The sequence below is a fragment of the Pangasianodon hypophthalmus genome, chromosome 22 (assembly GCF_027358585.1).
Source record: "Pangasianodon hypophthalmus isolate fPanHyp1 chromosome 22, fPanHyp1.pri, whole genome shotgun sequence".
NCBI classification, from domain to species: Eukaryota; Metazoa; Chordata; class Actinopteri; order Siluriformes; family Pangasiidae; genus Pangasianodon; species Pangasianodon hypophthalmus.
The window spans coordinates 6,127,902-6,152,763 of NC_069731.1; the positions used below are offsets into that span (position 1 = coordinate 6,127,902).

Here is a 24,862-nt window from a genome sequence, read left to right on the forward strand (position 1 = left end):
ATCATATTTGGTGCGACCAGCAATGTGACGCCACTGGCGAGCAATAATTGCTGCTGTTGCTATCTTGTTCGATGCATTATCCATCACTTTGATGAAGTGACTTTTAAGAAGATAGAGAGGGGGGAAAAAAACAAGATAGAACTATTTTTTTCTTCAAACCCTCTGAGAAAGTAAGGGGGGAAAATCTGCATGGTAAAATGAGATTCTTCAAGAAGAAACGATAAATATGTTTTTGTGTGTGCGTAAGCTTTCTGTTGGGGAAGCACAGTCCATGTGAAAGCACACACATGCAATAAAGCTTTGGAGCAAAGCCATTTAATCCGTTCCATTCAACCCTGCTAACTTCTCTTATAATTCATTGGCGATAATAAGTTAATTTAAGTCCATCATTCCAATGGTCTATACAAGGTTCTCTCAAAATGCAATTTAGTCCAATTTAGGACGCTTGTTGGATCACTGGAGCATTTAGTGTCAGAATTTCTACAGACCTCTCTCCATTTAGCCACCTGGGCATACGAAAAGAGTCATTTTACTAAAGGTAGATCAATGTTCATACAGTCAAAATTCTGTGAAATTGTTTTCAAGATTAGTTGCAAGATTAATTATTCTCAACTAGCCTTGAATTGCTAAAGACCTTTTTATAATCATGTACACATAGGGACAAATTAAAGGGGAAAAAATGGTGTTGGGGGGCATTTATTTATTTTGCTGGCATGGTTTGGCTCTACTTGTCCCCTTAGTGTGAAGCGCTGCTGCAAATCAATACAAAGTTTTTCTGGATGATCACCTTTATCCTGTGATGAAACATCCAGATGGGCGTGGTTTCTTCTAGGATGACCCCGGCCCCATCTACAGGGAATGAGGGCTCACTGAATTATTTGATTTGGAGAAAAACGATATGCTATGGCCTTCACAGTATTCAGATCCCAACCTAACTGAACACCTATGAAAGATTTTGGAGTGACCATCATCTAAATACCTTTGTTTTTTTGGTTCCAGAGACTTGTAGAATGTATGTTGAGTTGTATTGAAACTGTTTTGGTGATGGTCCAACACCTTACTAAGACACTTCATATTGGTTTTTCCTTTAATTTATCTAAAAGGTGCAACAATAGCAAGGCTTATATGAGTTATATGAGTGCAGCTGAAGATGGCTAATTTTAGCGCTCATTAAAAGCTTCTGCTGAAGAGTTTTACCTTGTCAAGGATATCTTTAGATGCCCTGCTATTGAATGGCTTAAATCCCCTGATCCCAGATGGATTCATTTAAACTGTGTCATAATGGGCTGCTTACAAGTGATTACTAGCCGTTAGCTAATGGGCTAAATGCTTGAAGGAAGGCCAGGGACAATCTGATGTCATCCAAACCTTGCCAGATAGCGAGAGCGAAATGATCCGAGACCTTCAAGCCTGCATGCTTTGGGTTTGTTCACTTGTTTTGTTTAATTCTGAGTCAATGTTGTGATGTTAAGATTAAAAAAAAGAGTGTCTTAGTTGATGCTAGCATAGCTACTGCAATAGAAAATTAATAGCAAGCCAGGTTAGAGTACTGTTTAATGTACAGTGGGATGTCTTTTACCAATAGATGTGTGCAGTATATGACACAAAAATATTTTATTATTAAATATATAACTTTTAAAAAATTCGATCAAGGATCATATTGGCATTGGGACTGAAATTGGTATCAGTATGAATTCTTCAGTATCATAACAATTCTCTGTATGATTTCACTGCACATACTACATGATTTGCAAAATTCACATCATTTCTCTTCAGGACACTTACTTGGACCGTCCCACTCTTCTGTTTCCAGAGGGGGAGGTCTGGTCTTGTCATTCTGTCCTTCCATGTCTGTATCCCCTATCTCTCTGTTGCTGGTCTCTTCACCTAGAATATGAAAAGAGACAGTACGTTACATGTATTTCCTTTTACAGCTATTGAAACATTTCTGAAGGGCTATTAAGATAATAGACATGGTAATTAACCATGTATTAATTAACTAGAATCCATGATTCACCTGAAGCATTAGATACTCAACTGAAATGAGGACAAAACTAATTTTGTCATATTTAGGTAGAGCTAAGGGTTACAATAGTTCAAGAAATGTTTTTCGTGTTTCACTCACAGATGTTAGTTAAAATAAATAAATAAATAAATAAAATAAAAAAGTATGCCCACCCTTTGATTTCCTCTATGTATATTTTTGAACATATGGTTGGATGCTCTCAGGTTAAAGTAGAGATAATACAGGTAATACATAGTACATTCTGAAAAGTTCATTACTAAATAATGTTATTCATTCGGAAATTAGTTCTGAAAATGCAATTCTCTAAGAAATGTCTAATTTCTGAGGAAAAAAAAAACACTTTTGTAAATCTTCTTAATAATAATGAACTAATTAAGTAAAAATCAACGACTTATTAGAAGCATGTTAGAATGCGTTATTGTTAAAAAAAGAAACCTCACACTAATTTAAAACAATTAAGCAAATCAAATCTAAATATGCACATATATAGGTATATTAATTTCAATTTCAGCTCAGTAATTTGATTTTTCTTAATTTTCAATACTCTTGACCAATGTACCAACTGAGTTACACTGATGGTCTATTCGCAAATCTGATCTCAAATAACCACAGCTCTTACAGAAGCTCTGGCTGCAATTTAGATCACACTTTTACATTAATGCATTTGTTCTAATACATTATTGTTTCTATAGTAGCAGGTCATTCACACAAACTGGTATGGCAGAAGATCTACATGTTATAAGTTTAATAATAAACAGATAAACAAATGTGTTATTTAACAAAGAAAGCATATAATCATTGGATTATAACTATTGTGTAAGGAGGTGTTTATTTTATATTTATGGACAGAGTCTCAAGTGTCAGTGCTTTGTAACAGTCAGTACGTTTTCCACAGGACAGAGGACTTTGTGTGTTCTGGTTTCTTTGTAACATGCCAAGCATGACGTCACTTCTAGAAAGAAAAAAGGCTGCTGAGGGGACAATGAGGGGATGTTTATAGCTGCTATAAGTGACAATCTTGTTTTGCAGATGTTCAGCAACATTATAGATGACTATAAATGGGTGAAAAAAAAGTGTCACTTTTCGTTAATTTTCATTAATAAATGAAAAAGAAGAATAAACCATTTCGGAACATGCTGTTATAAGAAAATAATCCATTTTAGGATAGTAACGCATGCCCCTCAAGTGTTCCTTATATAATATTCCTTACGTAAATAATGAACTCCGTTTACTCTTATACCGCACACTGAAGCATTCCAAAATATCTGAGGGACCCACGCTAATGTGTCTTCTAGCTTAAAATAGTCTATTGTTCTTACAGAAGAGCTTTGGACATCTCCAGTGACTCAGTGAATATGTTTCGTGGCTGTGTGACTGTATGGCGATCCCAGGAGAGAGCAGGAGAAAGGAAACCCCACTGGTATAGGAGGATATGGGAAGGTGTGGAGAAAGAACTGACTATTTATTACTGTTTGATCTGAGTGTGTGTGTGTGTGTGTGTATGTGTGTGCGCTCCTGTGTGTTGGCATGCAGGTGTTGAGCAGCCCAAAGCAAGCTAGAGACTGCCACTTAGATTCATTGTTACAATGCTTGCCATGGGGTGATGAGATTTAGCTATATGATTACGCATCACTGTTTCCTAAAACCCAGGACTGATATCTACTATTACAAAATCATTAGCAAACATCTAATGCAGCAACATTATGTATTCCTGCGAACGGTTCATGAAAGTGTGAATAGTTTTATTTTCGTCATGTATCAAAACCTCATTCATCTTATTCAGTTAATACTCGTTTGCTGTAATGCCATATATTTTAGTTACACCAAGTCTCAAATCTGATTGGTCAGAAAGTACTGATGTATAACAGCAACTCTGATAGTAGTGCTGGCTGTAATTCAAATCACCGGCTTTTTATTATTATTAATGTGCTTGTTCTAATATGTTAGCATTTCTATAGTAACAGCTGATTCACAGGGATTACATGGTGGACGCTACACATAATCTAAGGCTAATAATAAATGGATTAAAAAACCTTCTTTAAGAAAGAAAAACATGTATTTGTTTATATGGTGATTTCTTTTCTAGAAGAAGATGTTTTAGCATTTGTGGAAGGAGTCTCTAGTGTCAGTGCTGTGTAACAGAGCTAAATTTGTAATTTAAGTTTTCCACCACAGGAAAATCATCAGGGCTTTTTTTTTCCCGCAATTTGTTTCTCGGTAACAAAGCAGCATTTTTGACTTCTAGAGAAAGTAAGAGAACAACTGTTTATAGCTACTATAATGTAAGTGATAACAGGACAAAAATAGTTTGAGCAATTTTCCTCCTTAGCAACTTTTTCTGCCTCTTCCAAAAAAAGAAAAAATGATATGCAATGATGGGTAAAGATGAGATTAAAAAACAGATGTATGGCTGATTTTTCTCTCTTTATCGCTCTAGCCATATGCTGTATCTGAAAGCAGAACCTCCCCCACATGGCTGTTCTGGCTACGGTCCCTTTCTAAGTGGGGGCACGTTGAGTTCTAGCTCCATCCTCCATATCTTTAAAGTGACTGTACATCAGCCAACCTTAGGCCAGTGATTAAGAGAAGCTTTCCGGTACAGATGAAATACCATAGGAGGAAAAGCAGTCACTAAAATCCAAGAAGTTATTTTTATTTACCTTGATGTTTGGTCTGTGTTCAGTTTTTGTACCTGGGTCAAGTTATCTAATAAACATTTAACAACAAGTATTTTTTATAGTTATATGAGAGAACTTTCACATAAGAATAGTAATTAATGATTCATTAAGTCATTGTGAAATAAGGAGGATCTCCAAGCACATCAAGGGCTTTTGTGGATCTATTGCTGCGTTTGACTTACTCCAGAAATGGGAAGTGGGAGCTCGGAATGACGTCATTTTCAACCTCTGTGCATTCGAGATACAAAGTATGTGTGTGTGTGTGTGTGTGTGTGTGTTGGTTGGGGGGGTTGTGTTAAAGCAAATACTTGGATATACAGTGAATTCATTTAAAGGTAAGAAGTGCTACTTTGTTTACGTCTGATGCTGTTGGCAGACATGTTGATTTGACATCACTCTCTGCACTCAGAGGAACTTGTAGTTGAGAAGACCACCCTGAGTTCCAAAGTGGGGATTTTGAGTTGAGTCTTTGGAATTTTCTTGGAGATATGGAATTACAAGTTACGACCTCTAGTCAAATGCACCATAGTTCCTTAAATTAGGGTTCAAATTCAGGGTTCTTCATGGTTGAACCAAGCCACACTATCACAGCATACACCACACTTCACTGTCTGGGCATGACATGAAAGACGTTTGGCTTATGAAGGTGATTTCATCAAGAAACACTTCCATAAATATTGCTTACATAGAAACATTCAGAAAATATTCCCTTAGAAAGATAGCACCCTAATCATATGAATAATCTCTAACAATAATAAAGCTTACACCAAATGTAAGAAGAGGTCAATAAAGCAAATAGTTTTGATCACCATGCTTTACTGTTTGGTCAAAACAGTTAACCACATAATGAATATAAAACTACATCCTTTTTGAAATCTAGTTAATTGTTTTGATTTGGGTTACATTAGTCGTTTAGCTACTTGTAACTATACTTTTTTGTATCTTGTAAAAAAAAAACTGCATGTTTATGTGATCATCCATGGACAAAAACCCCCACTGGAAGCAGATGCGTCTCCAGCCGAGATTTTCTGTATAACAACAACTGATAAGATTTACAGCAGAAGGAAACCAGATCGACTGTCACTGCTGATAAGAAAGCCTGCTCATCTCCTTTAACAGTGCTGTTTCGTAATGAAGATCTCTTTCACGCTAGCCCCTCATGTTTCCTCTCTCTTGCTGTGGAGCAGTGGAATGGCACAGGATGTGGAAGTGACCTTTCTAACACTCTGGAACGGCCTTGGTGGTGCTCAGCATTAAAATATGAGCCCGTTCGGACGGGTTAATCTACAGATCGAAGTCCCTCGCCATGCTGGCCGTAAGCCAGTTAAGACACGGCTCACTTCAAAGGCTGCGAGTAAACGCGGCCAAAAAGGATCGCGTCTTCCTGGCTGGCTCTGGACTGCCAGGCACGAGAAGTGCGCAGTGATGTCCTAGTTACTGAACACGAGGTCACTGTGACCTAGATTTCTCTTATGCAAGCTCCTACTCAGGCCACAGCTTCATTCTTTTTTCCCATTCCTTTCCTATTACTCCCCATGACTATTTGTACTGTCAGGCCCAGATTACCTCCTTCACATACTCCTCATGTATAATGATGAGGATAACAAAGGCAAGTATCAACAGTTCCTCTACTAAGCAGCAAGAGAGGGAAGAGGGGGAGAGAGAGCAAGTGAGAGAAAGAGAAAGCCAAGGAGATAACATTAAAAGCACTACCTTGATCTGGGGCGAACATGTAAGCCCTGTAACGAAACGTATTGCAACTGTTTAATTACTGCGCAGGAAATGAAGCTACAAGATGATTCCTTAATTAAGAGGTGATTAAGGATTTTCTGCCTTCTATCTAGCGCTGTTTGCAATGCATTTTAAACACAATCGCTGAACGGCAACCTCTGAGAGAACAATGTCGCCTGGCTTGATGAGGGTTTCCTAGAATATAGTAGGAGTTGGCTTGGGAAGACGGTGCAGATGTACTAATTTAATAGACTGCTAAACATAGAAGGCTAAGAAGAATCTGCAACCTTGTTGGCATCAAGTCAACTTCTTAAATGTTGAAAAGCCATGGAGAGCTTTGAGCAGAAGCGGTATTGTTTGGTGCCTTATAGATAGAAGTACTCATTTCAGCTAGAAGTCCATTTGCAAAAAAGATGAGTGCTGTTTGCCTACAGTAGGAGTGTATGAATAAAGGAGGCCAAACAATAGAAGACAGAGAATGTCATGATTGTGTGTGCTTGTCCATGCGAATCGGACATTCTCCCCAGCATAATGTTACACAGGTCAATAAGCTTACAGGCGATTTACACAAATGCCTCCTCCAGCAAGGTAGAAACAAAGTCATATTGGCTTCCCCCCCACCTCCCTCTCAGCACTGCCTCCACCAGCGCAGCCCTTGAAAATGTCAATCCGCAGATTTTAAGGAGATCTGAGCCTCCTAATCCGGAACAAACTGAGGCAGACAGATGTTGAGAAAGAGAGATTCCTCTCATAATGTCCATGGCTACAATGAATGCAGTAATGGTAGGGTCACTTTTCAAGGAAAGATGCAATTAAATATTGACAGTTTCTCCTAATGTCTCAATTACCAGGGGGTCATTACTTGAGGCTTCTTCTTCATCATCATTCTTTTTCTATTCCAACAATGGTGATCATGGATAGAAACTACAAAACTTCAGAATCTTGGAATTCAAATCAACCCAACTAGTCCTCCAACTCACATTTCACCCTTAGCTAAATTTTGGTGCACACGTCTCTGCTGAACTGATCCCAAACAAATTTCAAATGCCATCACTGGATAAAAAAAAAAAAAAAGCAAAAGAGGCACTGAAAACCCTGCAAAATCTTACCAAACACCCTGGTGGAGAGAAACAATTAGTGAAAGATCTTGTTTCTGTCTCCTTAGAGAGCTATAAATTCACTGTCATTACAGACTCTGCCAGTTCTGTTGGGTTTTGGGCTCAGCCTGCTCGATCTCTTTCCTCGAGATGCAGCCTGGGAGCACAGAGATCTGTCTCATTTAGATTGCCATTCTTAACAAACATTAATGATTAATTTCCTCCTCCAACTCCAAGTGATGGCTTGGCAAACTGTATTTCACACAAATTTCCAACCACCACATGCTCGGATCTCTACTTTTGTCTGCTCTTTGTTAACATCTGCTATTGGAAGAAGGTGCTGAAGGGATCTGTCTGGTAGGCATGATCCTAATTAGCTCGGAAATAGCATAAACAAAGAGTAAATGATTTCAACTCTTTGTTTGCTGGTTACCAAAAGCCGAAGGTTGGAGAGATTCTGGTGGTGTGAGGGAAAATGTGCAAAAAGACCTGGCTCTGGTAGTATTAACAGCTTAGGAGTAGAGGCAAAGTTATACCAAATCACATACAAGTTTTCTTACAAGTTATTTTGTATGGAATTGAACAATGTCCAACCACATCACACTTGTTTGTTTGAATTTGTTATAAAATCAGCTCATGGTGCTATAGAACCATTTGGTCCTTGCTGGACCTTTCCTCTAATAGACCATCAGGTCAATCTGTGTTTGTTTAAATGTTTCCTTACAAAGTCTTGCAGTTTCTTTCACGACACCTTGAAGTGTTTCTTTTGTTGTCTAACAGAGGTTTGGATCATGGGACCCCTTTAACTTAAAGCATGTTAACTTTAAAAAAAAAAAAGAAAATAAATCCATGGACCTGCTCAATACATTTTTATTTTAAGAACATTATACAACTATTCAAATATTAGGCTCTAGAATTAAATATGTACAATAATATTTTGGTTACTTATTGGCATTTTTGTCTCCCTGAATTCTCCATTTTTATTGCCGAGTTCTTGAGGTTTTGATTAAACCAATTCATTTCAAGTGACCAGTCAAATAAGCTAATAACTATTGCAATATTATTAATTATGATAATAGTGGGTTGTGATTTCCACCACCAAATTTAAAATATGTAGACCCCCTGGATATAATTCACAGACCTTTGGGAGTTCCTGGACAACACTTTGAGAACCATGGGACCAGTGTTTGGCATAAGCTTTGGAGTGACCCCTTCTTTGCATATTGGTTGACTATAATTGCCTAACTAAAATAACTCAAGCAGCCAAGTCTTCTTGAGAACCAGGTTTATTGTCAGGCTTGATCCTAATGCCAAAAAGCTTCTACTTGAGAATTTTTGGTCTGATGCAGCTGAACTCAACCAAGACATAATTCCTTTTAAGTCAGTTGTACTCTGTGAAACTGATGGATCGGGAATCTGTCTGACTTTTGTGGTTTTCCACTCATCTATAGAAGGAAGGTGAAATTTCACAGTTGCTATAAAAAAGATGACATCCAGGAAATAAAACACCATTTTAAAATTATAGACAAGGATGTGACAAGAGATTGTAAATTCTGATGTCCAACTTGGTGTCTTGTTGCACCTTTCACTGTCCATAAACATGGAATCGACCATGCCCAGCCAGGTCCTTATTTGAAGACAGGTTCGTTAATCATCAAAGGAAAGGCAAGGTCATGTCTATGGAGTATTCGGGTCCCTTTTTTTCCCCATTTTCCCTCTCCTTCTGGTGTCTGTGTATGGCTGTCTCAATTGGTCCCTGCTCTCCATCTCATGTTTATTCACATCCCTTTGCTCAGCTCAATCTATTCAGTGGCAGACACTTCATTTCACACCGAACTATGCTGTTTCAATACCATTACGTGTGAAGCCATTGACTGGAGCCCCTCGACCATTTCATGGTACATGACTACGCAGTGGCTCCACTGGAGCCGAAACACTCTCCAGATAGTTAAAGTGGTCACTCGGAAAGGAGCTCTCCACAGTCTCTCTCCTTTGTACAAATGCTGCTTGGAAAAGGTGATGACTGATGTGCTGGCTTTACTTTTTTGAGATAGATTTATACTCCTTATTATGATATTTTGGGGGCAGTGTTAGCAATGCCAAGAGACACTGTCGTTTGCCGTCTTGTAAATGTAAAGGCAAGACACCACAGGTGGAAACAGATTTTGTTCATATCAATCATTTTTCTTAGATTTTTGGATAAATTGCATCTACAACATGTCTTCTCCTTAAGTGATTATTAACAGTAAAATATAAAATTCTACAGATAAATGTTTGATTCACCATTTTTGTCCACCACTGTGTTATGTGAAACTTAGCAACTTTGGAGGCTTTGAAGGTTTTTTGAAGGTTTGATTTTATACCAAAAAACTGCATAAAATATGTAACAGTGAATGTTGTTTTAATCATGAAAATACCAAAGAAAATAATTTTGAACAAACTGTTCTGTACAAAAATTTCTCCCGAGAGCATCTTCACAATAAACTTAATACTTTAATTCTAACATCATCCATTCGGTGTTATTAGGTATATAAATTTCTGTGTACTTAATTAAATAAAGCCTCATTTGCATATATACATTTAAAAAGGTAAAACATACTTGTAAGAATACCAACATTCAACAGGCAAAAAGTAATTGTGATATCTATTGTTTTAAAAAATTACCCTATTTACCTATAGTGCCTTAAAAGGAAGCCAAACTAGAAAATAGTGTTTATTAGAGCTCCGAGGGGAATTCTGGATAACACTGCCTTTTATGATATAAACAGCGCCCTGACGGCTGACCCTACATGATGTCTTAGATGTCTATGCGCTGATTCACCATTACTGTTTTAGATCTTCAGTTCCATATCAACTGCTGCAGATGTTTCCTTTCTCTTATGCCTACTTCCTCTTTTTCCTTGTTCGATTTTGGATTAGTTCTTTCCTAGAGACACAGAATTAGGTTCATGACCACTTTTCTGGGCCTTATAACTTTTGTGATGGAATTTCAAGCAGCATGGTCATGTTGTAAACTTGTGATTCATCAAGTTTTAATAGTCTCATTTGGAGCATGTATTCCAACAAGTAGACTAGTAAATATGACAATTACTTGTACTTACTTAGAATAATGTCAGCTATATATAATAACATATCAATACTACGTCTACTTGTCCACTATACAGTTTCTTTTGCTTGTGTGGTAAGCCATAGAAAATAAGGCACCACTGACCAGGAAAAAGGTCACAGTTTTTTAGTCAAGCCAAGTCAAGTGCTTCAAGGTGCAACAGTTTTCCTGAAGTCCACCCCTTTCCACCTTAACACGTTAAGGAACCTCTAGAGCCATTCAATTTCTTGACCTTTCATAACTATAAGAGGCTTTGCGACTTTGCAGCACTAATAAGAGCGTGGCTATGCTAATGAACTTGACAGCTTCGTTCTTTGGACTTCGAGCTTTTAAGACCTATTATGCACTGAAACTTTTGAGGGTTTAGGTTTCCCCATGACAAGCCCATTTTGGGTCTACACAGATTCTCAGTTACTCTGTTAAGAGCTCGATGGAAGCTTGCTCACTGGAGACCTTATTCTCCTCTACAGTCACTGGGACTGATAAAGGCCCAGGGAAGAGTGGCTCCTATTGAAAGGAGACGTTCAATTCAGCACTAATTACAACACGCCGTCACTTTGGAGAGGGTTCACTTAATCAAGAGGGCCCTTCTTCTGTCTTCATATAAGGGTGGAATAACACGCGTAAACCGTTTAATGCTGGGATTGCGTTCGCTTTTAATTCTCGCCGCTCTGGCATAAGTGGGGTATATTTAAGCCATTTCGACTCAGGGCTAAATGACTTTTAAAAGAGATCTAATAGAGAAGAGGATCAAGAGGAAAAAATGGCTACACCTGATGAGCATGCACTTCTTACTAAATAAGGAGGGGACATTTGGAGAATTAGAGAACTGCGATAGGAAAATGGGGGGCTTATAGAATTAGAGAAGATAGGAGAAGAACTGGGAAATCTGACGTACGTGGTCGGACTATGACAAGGCCAAGATTACTTAAGTACCTGCTAAATGGAATAGTTAGAACTTTCGGCCAGTGCTGGTTACAGTTTGTGCACAGCCATTCGAAAGTTAAAGATTTTTGTTAAACCTCATGCAAGAAAAAGGAGCTATCAAAAGCTAAATGTGACACACTCTGAAGTCAGTTTAAAAAAATGTTATGATGTGGGTCTTTGCTACTTACAGTAAATTCAAGAATAATGGACTTTCTTACACTAGCTTTCCTCTGTAATGAAACCATGCCTTTTGCAGTGTTCCTATAAACCTACTTCATCATGTCCACTGTAAACATTTAGACATCAAGTCCAGTGTTTCTTTTCATAATTTCCTGGTCGTTTTTATTGTTTGTTTGGAGTTTTTCTTTTCTTTTCCCCCATTTTTCTGCCCAATTTGGTCACCTGCCAATTCCCACCCACCAGCTATCATATGACAACCTCCAACCGGGGAGGGTAAAAGCTATCACAAGCTTCCTCTGAGACATGTGAAGCCAGCCAACCATATCTTTACAAATTGCTGCACATGCTGCATCACAGCACACTCGGTAGAAAGCGCTATCCGCCCTCTTCCGCATACATGAGCTCTAGTGTCGCAGTGATTGACAGGGGAGAGAGAGAACGCCAGGAATTTATTATTTGTCTATCCCTGAACTGCATAGGTTCAGTATATTTACTGAAAATTAAGCCTTAAAATGAATAAATAAATACTTTGAAAATGTACATTAACTCTGATGCGCAAGTATGTTTTTTGTTTCTTTTTTGCTAATTATTTGTTAATTAGACTTGTTTTATGCCCAGTACATATGATTATTTTTGTATTTAGTATTATTGCCAAATTTCCAATGCCTCTTTGACGTTAAATTACAGGCACAAAAACACAAACCTTATTTAACCTTGAAATTAAACAATGGCAATGTCATCACTATTAACATTCCCCCACTTACCTGCTGTTTTCTTTCTCTTTAACAACAAAGGGAAACGATTATTAGTGTGCATAGCTAACAGAAAACATAAAAGGATAATGTTTTTCAAAGACATGCCCTGTGTAAAAATCCCACTAGGCACAATGGTTTTTAAAACAGCGTGACAGAAGCGTAATTCAAAAAAACACTCGTCTTTTGAAGGCCAGGGCTGATTCAAAGCACAAGCTGCTGATTAAAAAGTCAAATTCCTGGTGATGGGTGGCGAGTGAAGTCGGGTACACCTGGGGTGGAGAGTAGGTGTATGTGTGTGCGTGTGTGCGTGTGTGTGTGTGCGTGTGTGTGTGTGTGGAGGGGGTTGTCTGGTTGACAGCTCTGTAACTTCAAGCAAGCTTTGGTGGTATGATGTGACCAAAAACGAAATAAATAGAAGGAAAAGAACGGCAGCCTAATTGAAACAGAGTTCAAAGAACAAGTGAACTGATTGGCTGCCTTTGTTTTTATGTGTGTGCATAGCCATGGTGCATTTGATGGAAGTTTAGCAACATTCCCCAAAACCTCATGGCAGAAGCTGGCTACAGTAAGATGTAAGGGATAGCCAGCTTTCTGACTGTCCTCAGATACAGGGATTAGATATCATACCCTTTGGCTACACACTTGGACACAGAGGTTCTGTCAGAAGTGTGTATGCCCGGACTTTGGTCCAAAAGTCCTTCCAAAACAAGCCAAAAAAGAAATGACCCGATGTTGGAGAGCAGTGGCCTTGACTAGTGTCCTTTACTTACATACAGTGTAAGTAAGTAATGGATGAAATGGTATCCTATTCACTAGAGATGGATAATATGACAAAATATATCATATCACCATATTTGAAGAATCGATATTTAGGTTTACTTTTTTCCCCCTTGGTCAATTCCCACTCAACAGTTAGGTCTCCCCTATCATACGACAGCTACCAATCTGGGAGTGTGAAGACTCTCATGTGCTTCCTCTGAGATACGTGAAGCCAGCCAACTGCATCTTTAAAACTGCTGATCACGCTGCGTCACAGGGCGGCGTAACACACACGGAGGAATGTGCTATCTGCCCTCTTCTGCATACATGAACTCACAGATGCCCATGATTAGCTAGTGTCTCTGTGATTTATAGGGAAGGGAGAGTATTTCATCTCTCCCACCCAGAAAGCACAGCCAATTTTGCTCTCTTGGACTCTCAGCCATGGATGACCCGCAATCTCTGTACAATAGGACAGGCGCTTTTCTATTGAGCCACTCGGAAAACCATTGGTTTGCTAAAAAAAAAAAAAAAACTGATAGCAAAACACTATTTAAAAATAAACCTTTTCAAATGAGTCTGATGATTCTATCTACTTCTATTTAATGTCTACAAAAATAAACCAGCACTGAAAAGAAGGGGAAAAAATCTGTAAAATTGTTAATATTTTACCATTTTAAAACAGTACAAAACAAACAAAAAAATTACAAAATATTATCTCAATACCCAAAAATATTGCAGAAAAGTGAAACTGATATAATTTATAATGATATCGATATAGTGATATCATCATATTCATCCATTCATACCAGATTTTATTTATTTTTAAAATTGATTTAATTTTTAAAAATACTTAATTTTATCTTAATGTTTAGCAATTAAATGGAAATATACCCCAAAATCATCTTAGGTCAAACTGGCTTGAACATAATCTTGGTAATAAAACTATGATTTCTTACAATTTTGTTACATTTTTAGCACAAATTTGGAATGAAACTTTCACTTGACCAAAATATGCGTCACAATTAATCTCACTAGGCTGCATTCAGAGTTGATTTGTCCTCAAAAGAGCAGAGATTGTAGAGATTAATGTAATTTAAACTAGGTCTATTCATGCAGCAATATGCTGGAAATATCCTAAGAAAGATGAAGAACAACAACATACTAGACTCAGATTAGATGTTTATTTCAGAGTTTCTCAAATCATAGTAGGCTTGTTAATTTTTCATTTTTAAATTCCCTTGCTTTTGTTACGTTGTATCTACTTCAGTCTGCATTTTCTATCCCTGGTATTTTTCCAGTTCTCTTTTCTTGTGCTTCAATTTATTCAAAAGTATGAGTAAAAGTACAAGAAAATTCACAGAACAAAAAAAAGATATCTGTTACTGATGGTAAATTAGTGTCCCTTTCACCAAGGAACTTGAGTAGACATTAGCTAAGGCTGACTAACAACATCTTCAATCTTCCAACATTAGCTAGCATGATAACTCTGTCAATACCAACTGAATGCTAACAGACAAACCTCGTATGTAGCAGCACACAGATCAATGTGAGAGGTAATATTAACTTCAAATATCTCATAAAATTTGGATTTCATAGATAGGATTAGCTAATGTTTTCCAACATTCCTTGTTTCTTATTTTCATTCTCTCAAATGTTAGTTAGCATGATAATAAATCTGTCATTACAAACTAGCTGAATGATAATAGCTAAAACCTGTACAGTATGTAGCAGTAAGCAGATAATATTATAGACTTGTAGAGAAAATGTAGAGATTTTTCTTTTGAAATGTAGTAACAGTCAAAAGAATTAGGCAAAAAAAAGTCAAGGAAAGTGCAGATTAAAAAAAAAAGACTTAAGTAGAGTTCTCTCAGGAATATGGACAGTATGGGACTAAGTCTATGTCGCTAACCACTAATCCTAAAAATGAACAGAATGATAACTGGTCTGCAATAGTAATCTTTCACTTTTACACTCTTTAGCATTTTTAGGTGAAAAATAACTAAAACCTTTCCCTCTAACAGTCATCCGCACAACAAATGATCCTAACTCCTTCCAACTAGCATTCCATAAAATGATAACATGCTCCCTTTAAAATCCGACTCTGACTCAGCACTTTTTTACTCTCTGACCTTTAGCGCAGAAGTACTCCATGTCCTCGCAGCCGAGGTTTTCTGTCTCAAAGTCCGTCGTGAAGTTCTCCTCAGCTGAGAACTCTTCTTTAGCCGCAAGCTCGTTCCCCTCGGACACACATTCCTCCTCTTCCTCTTCCAGACCATCGTCGAGGGGACCTAAACACACGCAGAGAACGGTCACACACTCTTCATACACTCTCTGTGAAGAAACGATTAGTAAATCTCCATTTTTTTTAAACCACACTACAAAACTCCAGCTACATTCCAACGATTAGCTTCATTAGGACCAGCATGTGTACTGTAGGATTCAGGATTATTGCTAAAATTTGGTAATAGCTTGCTATATCATAAATCAGGGTCTCTTGCTCTGGTTATAAGGTAAATATTTTATTCAGATATACCACTAAAGGCTAACACTTTTATATATTTCCTGCTAAAATAGTGCAGACATTAAACTAATCCTAATGATGAAGCTACATGAATCTTTACCAAACCACAAAAGTGATTCAGTATTAAAAATAGAAAGTACTGAAGCAGCTGAAGCTATATATTTTTTAATCCAAATCAAGCATAACAGCATTGTGGTTGAGTAGCAACTGCAGTGGAGCTACATCACACATGGTTCATCTCATCGTGCCTGCAGCTGATGACTCACACACACACACACACACACACACACACACACACACACACACACGCGCTACTGTAGCTTAATGTGCACATGCATGTGCACAACCTGCTTATAACTACAGAGGCACACACATTTTTAAATATCCATATTAAAGAAAATAATAATCACATTTAAAAATTTAGACTCAACCCAAACGTAGTCGATTAGTTAAAATGTCCGATATTTACTTCTTTAGTTTTTCACTGATTATTAATAGAAGTCTAGGCCACCCCAAATCTTTTCCATAAATACAGGCTAAGATTTTTATCTTTATTTTAAATCTGCTTTCATTTATTACTCAGTAAAATAGCAGCAATAGTTTGTATCTACTAAATGGGATTTGAGTACAAAATCAAAAAATTGAAGAAACTGAGCTCAAAATGGAACTATACTATATGAGAAATAAAACACTTGGGTGTGTGCTGTTGTAGGAAAATAATCAGAACCAAGCTGGTGTGTCATGAAGTGGAGTTATTGTTACCACCCTTTCCCATAACAGCATGTGCTGAAGTGTTTTATTCCTCATGTTACAGAAATTTGACAACCATTCCCAATTCTAATTTAATAATTAATGATATATATATTTTTAACTGTTTATACATTTAATGTTGTGGATTGTCAGTAAAACAAGTTAGCTCCGGTTTTTGCTTTAACAAATATAAACAGTCGTTCCCTCACTAGGCTCTGGTGTATTCTCTCTTGAGGTTACTAAGACAATAAATATATAAATAAATAAAAATAACAACAATAATAATAATAATAATAATAATAATAATAATAATAATAATAATAATAACAACACAATTTGTGATGTTACCACGAAACTGCAAAGCCCAAAGTCCTCTTTTTGAATGGACCTAGAAGGAGGAATGACCTGTGTGTCAAGGAAAAAGTGATTTAACTTGTCCGAGATTCCATCCAAAAAAACGTAGTTACATGGTGGATTTTTGTTCAGTAAGTCAAACTGTGTCCTAAAATACATCAGCAAGTGTGTGTGTGTGTGTGTGTGTGTGTGTGCATGAAATTACTGAAGAAATCAATGTGAACAGAATTTGAGGTGGAACTTTTATGAGGTGGTCTATTTTAGGTGAGATAGACTTGCCAGAAAACAAAGTATCTTTACTAAATTTGGATTATGAAGGGAATTGTGTACATCTGATTTTACACTGTACCATTTCTTCAACACAATTTAATCACACTCTCACATGAACATGCACATACACTTACAAAATATTTAATATGTGTACGCATGAGTGCAACCTGCTTGTACCTAAATTTAAGCTTCAAACACACGCACCTAAATTACATGACTCTAACGTGTGTATGCATGAGCAGAAACTCACGGCAGCTCACGGCATAAAAAAAAAAAAACAGCTTTGAACCCAGTGCCGATACTCTAAACGCCGGAACAATGTGTCTGAGGGAAAGTTTTTCGCTCGCTGCCTCCTGACTTTTCACACCAACATTAGCACAGCAACGGGGAAGAAAATACTTTTATTAATTTGTTCACCTTATCACAGGGTACAATGTTGATTTTTCCATTTACATACCATGCCTTTGGGTAATACAGCGCTGCAATCTGAAAGGAGACACTTTTCTGTGTGATTAATTTTTTCCCCCCTATGTGCAATATTATTTCTCTAAATCTAAATGATTTAGCGTTTTGCTTGTAGCCGTACATTTCTGTATTTGCATATTACTGTTTTGCAGCAATCCTGTTCTGATGGAATTACGGCTACCTGAGTTGTATTAAGGCAGAGGGAAGAAAAAAAAATATCATAGTGCATTTGAATATATAATGTTTCTGCCCCCAAAAGAAAAAAATATCTTTTGTGTTGCACATTTTCAGCATGACTGCCAGTGTGTGTGTGTGTGTGTGTGTGTGTGTGTTTATATGATCATCTCATCTCATGTACACGTACCAAAGGTTCAATACTAAAGCACAGAGGCCACGCCTACTTTATTGGGATTCACAGGCAAAGAGGCCACACCTCCTTCACTCTGACTAAAGTACAGAGGCCACACCTCCTTCACCCTGACTAAAGCAGAGGCCACACCTCTTTCACCCTCACTGAAGTACAGAGGCCACACCTCCTTCACCCTGACTAAAGTATAGAGGCGACACCTCCTTCACCCTGACTAAAGCAGAGGCCACACCTCTTTCACCCTCACTGAAGTACAGAGGCCACACCTCCTTCACCCTGACTAAAGTATAGAGGCCACACCTCCTTCACCCTGACTAAAGCAGAGGCCACACCTCTTTCACCCTCACTGAAGTATAGAGGCCACACCTCTTTCACCCTCACTGAAGCACAGAGGCCACACCTCCTTCACCCTGACTAAAGTATAGAGGCCACACCTCCTTCACCCTGACTAAAGCAGAGGCCACACCTCCTTCACCCTGACTGAAGCACAGAGACCACACCTCCTTCACCCTGAATGAAGCACAGAAGTCATGCCTTTTCTTATTTCATTCAGAATCGATGAATCATCACTTCCCTTTCACAGTAATCACTCCTTGCTACATCTGAACATTTTCTCTTACAAATGAAGTGAGGTCAAAGGTCTCTCACAACACACGTGTCCCCAGAGTTCATTTCTGTTTGTTCTACTGCCACATGCTCTACTTAATCGAGTAATTATTGTGGTTCAAACCCCTCCGAGAGTGTGCACTTTCTTCCTGAACGAGAGGCACGGTGAAGAAAAAAGAAAAAAAAAAAATCACCCTGCTCTTTTCATTAATGATCCCTTTGTAGTGCACAGGAACTGGGCTTACATGAAAAGAATTAGTGTGGCGATCTCCAGTAGACATGCTGCGTAGCGCTGGAGTGCGCCACTTTAAATTAGGATGCTGGGTTTGTGATCGTATCGCAGCCCGGGCCATTCCTGAATCGCAGGAAGGTAAGGATGAAGAGAGAGGGCTCGCTACGTCTCAATATGCTAAAGCTGTCGATAAGCATCAGGAATCGTATCGAAGCGAGGATCACTGAAGCTCGACCTGGTTGTCAGGGTAGAGGGAAAATGTGTCTAACCACATACGCGCACACACACACACACACACACACACACACACACACACACACACAGCTTGTGGAAGGGAATGGGTTTGTGAAGCTGAGCGAGGTGCAGATGTCAAACCTAGTAAAATTCACTTCAGCAATACTGCGACTGCTGATAATCAATTTGAAGATATGAAACAGATTTACCAGAACATTAAATGTCATAGTGACACTCTTTTAGGTGTTGATAAGTTAATATTTAAGAGCCTTCCTACACAGCATGGACACGCCTGCAATAATTTCACACCTTCTAACCTACATCTTTTCTGAATGTCACACTCAGCCAGGGAAGGATTTTTTTTTTAGTGTGAGGTGTTAGGTAGCACACAATGGGAGGACTGGTGATCCTTGGATCTCCTTGAGAGCTCAACTGAGTTTACTGTTGCCACAGTACATGATCCGAAAGTCATTTCTTTGCAGATTCTCCTGATGCCAGGTGTGTGTGTGTGCACACATGTGGAATCACAAGCTAGACCTTCCTGAATGTAACAGTGATCATAATCCTTGTTTTAACACTAATGACTGATGATGGCATCTCCATTTCAACGATAGCAGTTGTAATGAGTGTAGGAAAGCTTCGCAAATCATTTAGGGACTGTTTTCTATTTTTAAGGGATGGATGGATCTTATACTCAAAGGATAAGATTGGACATCCATGGTTTAACTGGCTGATCTTGGCCTTCAATCAGTTAGTAGGTGTGGCTCATGGTTGGCTCGGTTGGACTGAAAACCTGGAGGCACCTCGGCCTTTTCTGGATAAGACCAGACCCCTCCTTTTCTGGGGCATGAATTTTGCCACTGTTATTGGTTCGAATGCTGTCAAATCTGTACTGAAGCTCTACAACTACTGCATTTGGCTTAAAATTAGCCGTACTGTCATTTATGATGGCACGTCTGCAAGCACAGTGTAATTAACAAAAAAATTAACTGCCATCAATCACTACGAAGAAAACAGTACAAAATGATAATCATTCAGAAATCTTCCAGCTGAAAAGCCCAGCATCACTCGGTTTTATTCAGCTGGTAGAAAGTACATGATAACTTAATGATAACTCTACTCTGAAACACATTAAATGTGTTTATATTCAAATATTTCTGATGTGTTTAGCAATTCCGGGGATAATGTGGTGCTTGGTGCTGTATTCTACCATTTTCCAGCGACGTTCCACGTTATATTAATAAGAAATCCAAAGTAGATATAATGTAGAGCAAACGTTGTACTCAAAATTTCCAGTATGCAATAGATACACAAGTTGCACAGCAGAGTTCAGCTAGCTAGTGATCTACAGCTGTGGACGGCGTACTAGAACGAAGGTTATAACTTTACAAGCTGATCTGTTTGAGCCGAGTGTACAGATGAGGAGGTGAGAGAGTTTGACAGACTAAAAGACTAAAGTGCTGCTGCATCACTCGCTTTAGGGCTAAATCCCACTGGCACCACTACCAGCATGTAGGAAACTGTTAACCAAAATTAAAACAAACCAACGGGTCAATGAAATAAGTTTAAATGAAAAACATTAACTTTATTATAAAAGAAATATTGGACGATACTGAAGATCACGTGTTAAATATGAAGAGTCGCTCAGTGTGGAGTTTTCCTTTAAGAGGAAGAAGCTAATCGTGAAAGTAGATTGGGACTTTTAAATTCCTGACAAGTTTCATGCTGGAAAAATCATTGCAGAACCGGAAATTTCCGGAAATCCTTTTCAAAGAGTCATAATGGTTAACGCTTGCTCTTTGGGAAATGGCAGGCATCGTATTTAAATTCATTACAGATATATTACTTCACTGATAACTTCCACAGCAGACAGCACAACGTCTAAATGATATCAAATTAAAACTAGAGCAGAATGTATGATGCAGGTTTGTGGAAGGTGTGTGTATGTGGTCGGTGGTTTGATGGCGATAGTGCACTTTATCAGCAGGAGGCACAGTGGTGTCGTCGTCTCAAACCAGGTCTCTGTTACGTCCCCTAATTAGGGCGGAAATAATTGAATCGGACGGAACAAAGAGACCGATCTCTACGAGCGGAAAAAATCGTTTCGCTCCCACCTACGCTGCTTTTTTATTTTATTATTATTATTTTAATCTCTCCATGCTATTGAAATCGGGAGCGAGCTTGGCCAGAGGGGAGTGAAATGCGTGCCCAGCACCTGAGACCCAACATGAATGCGAAATGCTCCTCGCATGCCTATAGGGACGTTCGACCTGGCATCAGTCGTTCCAGGATCCTTTTGTGCCAAGGCAGAGACTGGCATGGTGTTAGAAGGTCCAGGTTGGCGCATATGCACACACACACACACACACACACACATACTGCAGTCCTCCATACAATCACACACCAAATACACATTTCAGCCAAGATTTGTTTCCGTTCTAAAACACTAATATGTACCTTGTCATGCTGTTTTTTTTTTTTCATTAATATTCCATAAACATCCTACTTCCTTTTGGTACCTTGGCTTTGTTAAAGGCTTTGTTAAAGAATATTAGCACTTACTCCAACCTTTGTGTGTAGTTCTTGTTTGTGCCTCTGGGGGAACCCTTAAAGGTTTTATTTATGACCCTACAACAGAGGAACAGACAAACAGCTTGTGGAAGATTGGTGTAAGTGCTAACATTCAAGCGTGTACCAAAAGAAAGTACAAAAGATCCCCGTGAAGAGACGAAAATGAAAACCCTCTCTGAGTGAATCCCCTACAGAAAAGGTTTAAAGTAGAGTCTCTTTAGGAAGTAAAGAATACTTATCAACCCTATCAAGGTAGGTAATTTTAGACATTCTTAGAAAATGTATAAAATTTGTAACAAAAAAAAACAAACAAAAAAAACTATCAAGGCTTGGAGAAAACAAGTATTGGAGGACAGAAGGAATGGAGGAAATCAAGACCATCAGAAAGAAGGAATTAAGGGAAAAAAAAAGAGGAGAGGTTTGGAGGATTACAGAAAAGGAGGAATAAAGGAAAGGAATACTGGATTCTAGGAAGTTCAAGACAGCATCCGTTCCTTCATTTTTTCTTTTCTCCATTCCTCCTTTTCTCCATTCCTCCATTCAGTGCTCAGGAAAGAAGTTCTGGAGACAAGGAAGACTAGAGGAAAGAAGGAATGGAGAAAAAAAAGGAATGGCACAAAGGCAAAATAGAGGAAAAGAAGACCGGTGAAAGAAGGAATGGAAAAAAGGACTGACAGAAAGAAGGACTGACACAAAGAAGGAGAGGAGGTAAGAAATAATAGAGGTAAGTAGTACTGGAGAAAAGGAGCTCACGGAATCCAACCTTCCTATCTTCCAGTGGAAAGAAAGAAAGAGGACTGGAGGAAAAGCAGACTGGAGAAAAAAAAGAGGACTGGAGGAAAGAACTGGATGAAAGGTGCACGTCAGGACTGGAGGAAAATAGGAATGGAGAATAGGATTTTGTTTCGAACACTCAAGCTCCTAGAATTCCTGCATTTCTCCAGCCTTTCTTCCTTTCCACTGAAGAAAAGGAAGACTGGAGGAAAAGAGGATTGGCTCTTCCTCCTCTCGCCACTTCTCAGAGCTCGACTGCCTCCAGAAGCTCAGGATAAATCCACACTACACATCATCACCGATCCAATCCTAAACTCGGTCCACATCGCTACAATAAAACACATAACCCAGGATTTATACGTTAAAGTGAAGCTGTTCCGACTTTCAGAACCTTTCCGTTGTATTTCATTTGTATTTTTATTGTTTGTCTGTTCATCCACTTCTGCGCAGTGATTAAAGAAATGTGAAGCTAATGTTACGACAGCAGGCCAAAGTAAAAGGCCATCTGTGGAGCTGACAGCTGATGAGGCTGAATCTGGTTTGCCCATGTGTGTGTGTGTGTGTGTGTGTGTGTGTGTGTGTGTGTGTGTGTGTGCGCAGTCCAGGCCTGAGAATAAGCGCTCGTATTGTTTAACTTGATCTTCTGGTTGCTAAGCAATGTAATTCTGGCGATTAGAAATGGCTGCGTTCCTGCGCTTGGGTACTTACAAGCAACACAATGTTTTAGAAACCTGTGTGTAAAATCTCGCACACACACACACACACACACACACACACTTATACAAGGGCGAACGACTCTCTAGGAAATAACAGCTGAAATCTCATGAATGGCAGGAATCAAATAAATTAATTTGATATGCAGTGTAGCACAATTCCAAATAAACAAATACATTTAAAAATGTACAGTATATAGGATTTATTATATTATATTTTTAATTATTATTATTGAATGTACAACAATTATTATATAACATTATAAACTATATAATTCAGCATACATTAAATTAAATTAAATAATTATGTGAAACATTCAGTTCTACAGAAACATTGCCCTAAATGTCTCTGTTAATCGAAAATGAGTGGAAGTGTGTGATTGTGTGTGTGATTGTGTGTGTGTGTGATAGGGGTGCGTGCATGTGTGTATTTGTGAGTTTTCATCATTATACTAACGGTTAATGAAGGCAAAAATGCAGAGTTAAATCTTAATTAGGTCATGTTTGCTGGATGCGTCCATTAAAGGCAAAGATCCCTGATTAAAAGATTTAACTGCTAATGCAGGTCATCATCACAAACAACAGATCATTAGAATTACTGTAGCGAATCATGCACACACACACACACACACACACACACAAAAACACAAACACGCACGCACACACACAAACATGCGCGCACACAGCAAACTCTGATGTGCTTGGAGTTTCCAAACTCACAATTTGTCCAGCGTCCATGTGTGTATTAAAGACGCATGTGTGTGCTTTCCATGTCCAGCGCCTCCAAATTGGAGTGGCATGAAAGCGCGGCTGGCATTTCACTAGGTCATTAAAAATCTGGAGGCTCCTCTGAGCGTGCCTTTGGGCCTCGGCAGATGCCAGGCTCTCTATGTCCTGCATTGCTTTTACTTTCTGCACACACACACACACACACACACACACGCGTGCGCTGCCACCCAAACTGGCAGTCGCAGGCGTCTATTAAAGGCCCGGGGTCGTCCTCCAAATGTTCAACAGCGTCCATGCTCTCCGAAGCTCAGGTGCGAGCTCTTATTAGCTCCTGCTCTCACTTGAGAGCCAATTTGGACCATCAGTATGATTGTTTGTTGTTCAGAACCTACTGAAAAGCTTACTTTGAATCATTTATGGAAAGAAAAAAAACTGTTCAAGATGGTGGGTGTTAATGGTGTGATCGGTGATTTTGACTATTGTTTATGTTTTATAATATTTGACAGCTTTGTAAACAGGAAATGATGTGATCCACCAAAATTTCCACGAATCAGGACAAGGAGGTGTGTCTATTTTCCGATTTAGCATTTTGGGCATGGCTTTGGATGAAACATTCCAAAATCACTGATTATAGCTTTAATGATTAAAAAAATGAAATCTTCCGTGTCACATTTACGCCACTTCGCTTGTATTAATCCCGATTAAACACAGGTTAATCCTCACTCGTCCTCTTACAACACTATACAATCAAATTTCATATTAATAAGAGTTTCAGATTATGATTAGTGTCATATCAACCACTCCTTTTTAGCAAAATGTCTTCCAAAATGTTTCATATTTAGTATATATTATGTTCTTTTTTCTTTCAGCTAGCCTTTCAGAATGCATTTGACAAAAGAAGAACGTACTGAAATCATTCTCATGGGTGAATCGGGAAGCTGTCGCAAGGTTGCGATGGACTTTAACGGGAAACATGGCGTCGAACATCCACTGACGAAGTCACATCTGACATGC

The 24,862-nt window shown here is 38.5% G+C and overlaps 1 protein-coding gene across 1 annotated transcript in view; it reads right to left on the bottom strand.

The window, feature by feature from the left end:
• zfpm2a (zinc finger protein, FOG family member 2a) overlaps nucleotides 1–24,862 on the bottom strand; it is a 148,347-nt gene that overhangs the window by 87,237 nt on the left and 36,248 nt on the right. Inside the window, exons 2-3 of the mRNA XM_026924617.3 lie at nucleotides 15,392–15,550; nucleotides 1,786–1,887 (exon numbers count right to left, since the gene is read on the bottom strand). Coding sequence (XP_026780418.1) covers nucleotides 1,786–1,887; nucleotides 15,392–15,550 — 261 coding nt within the window. The remainder of the gene's footprint in view (nucleotides 1–1,785; nucleotides 1,888–15,391; nucleotides 15,551–24,862) is intronic.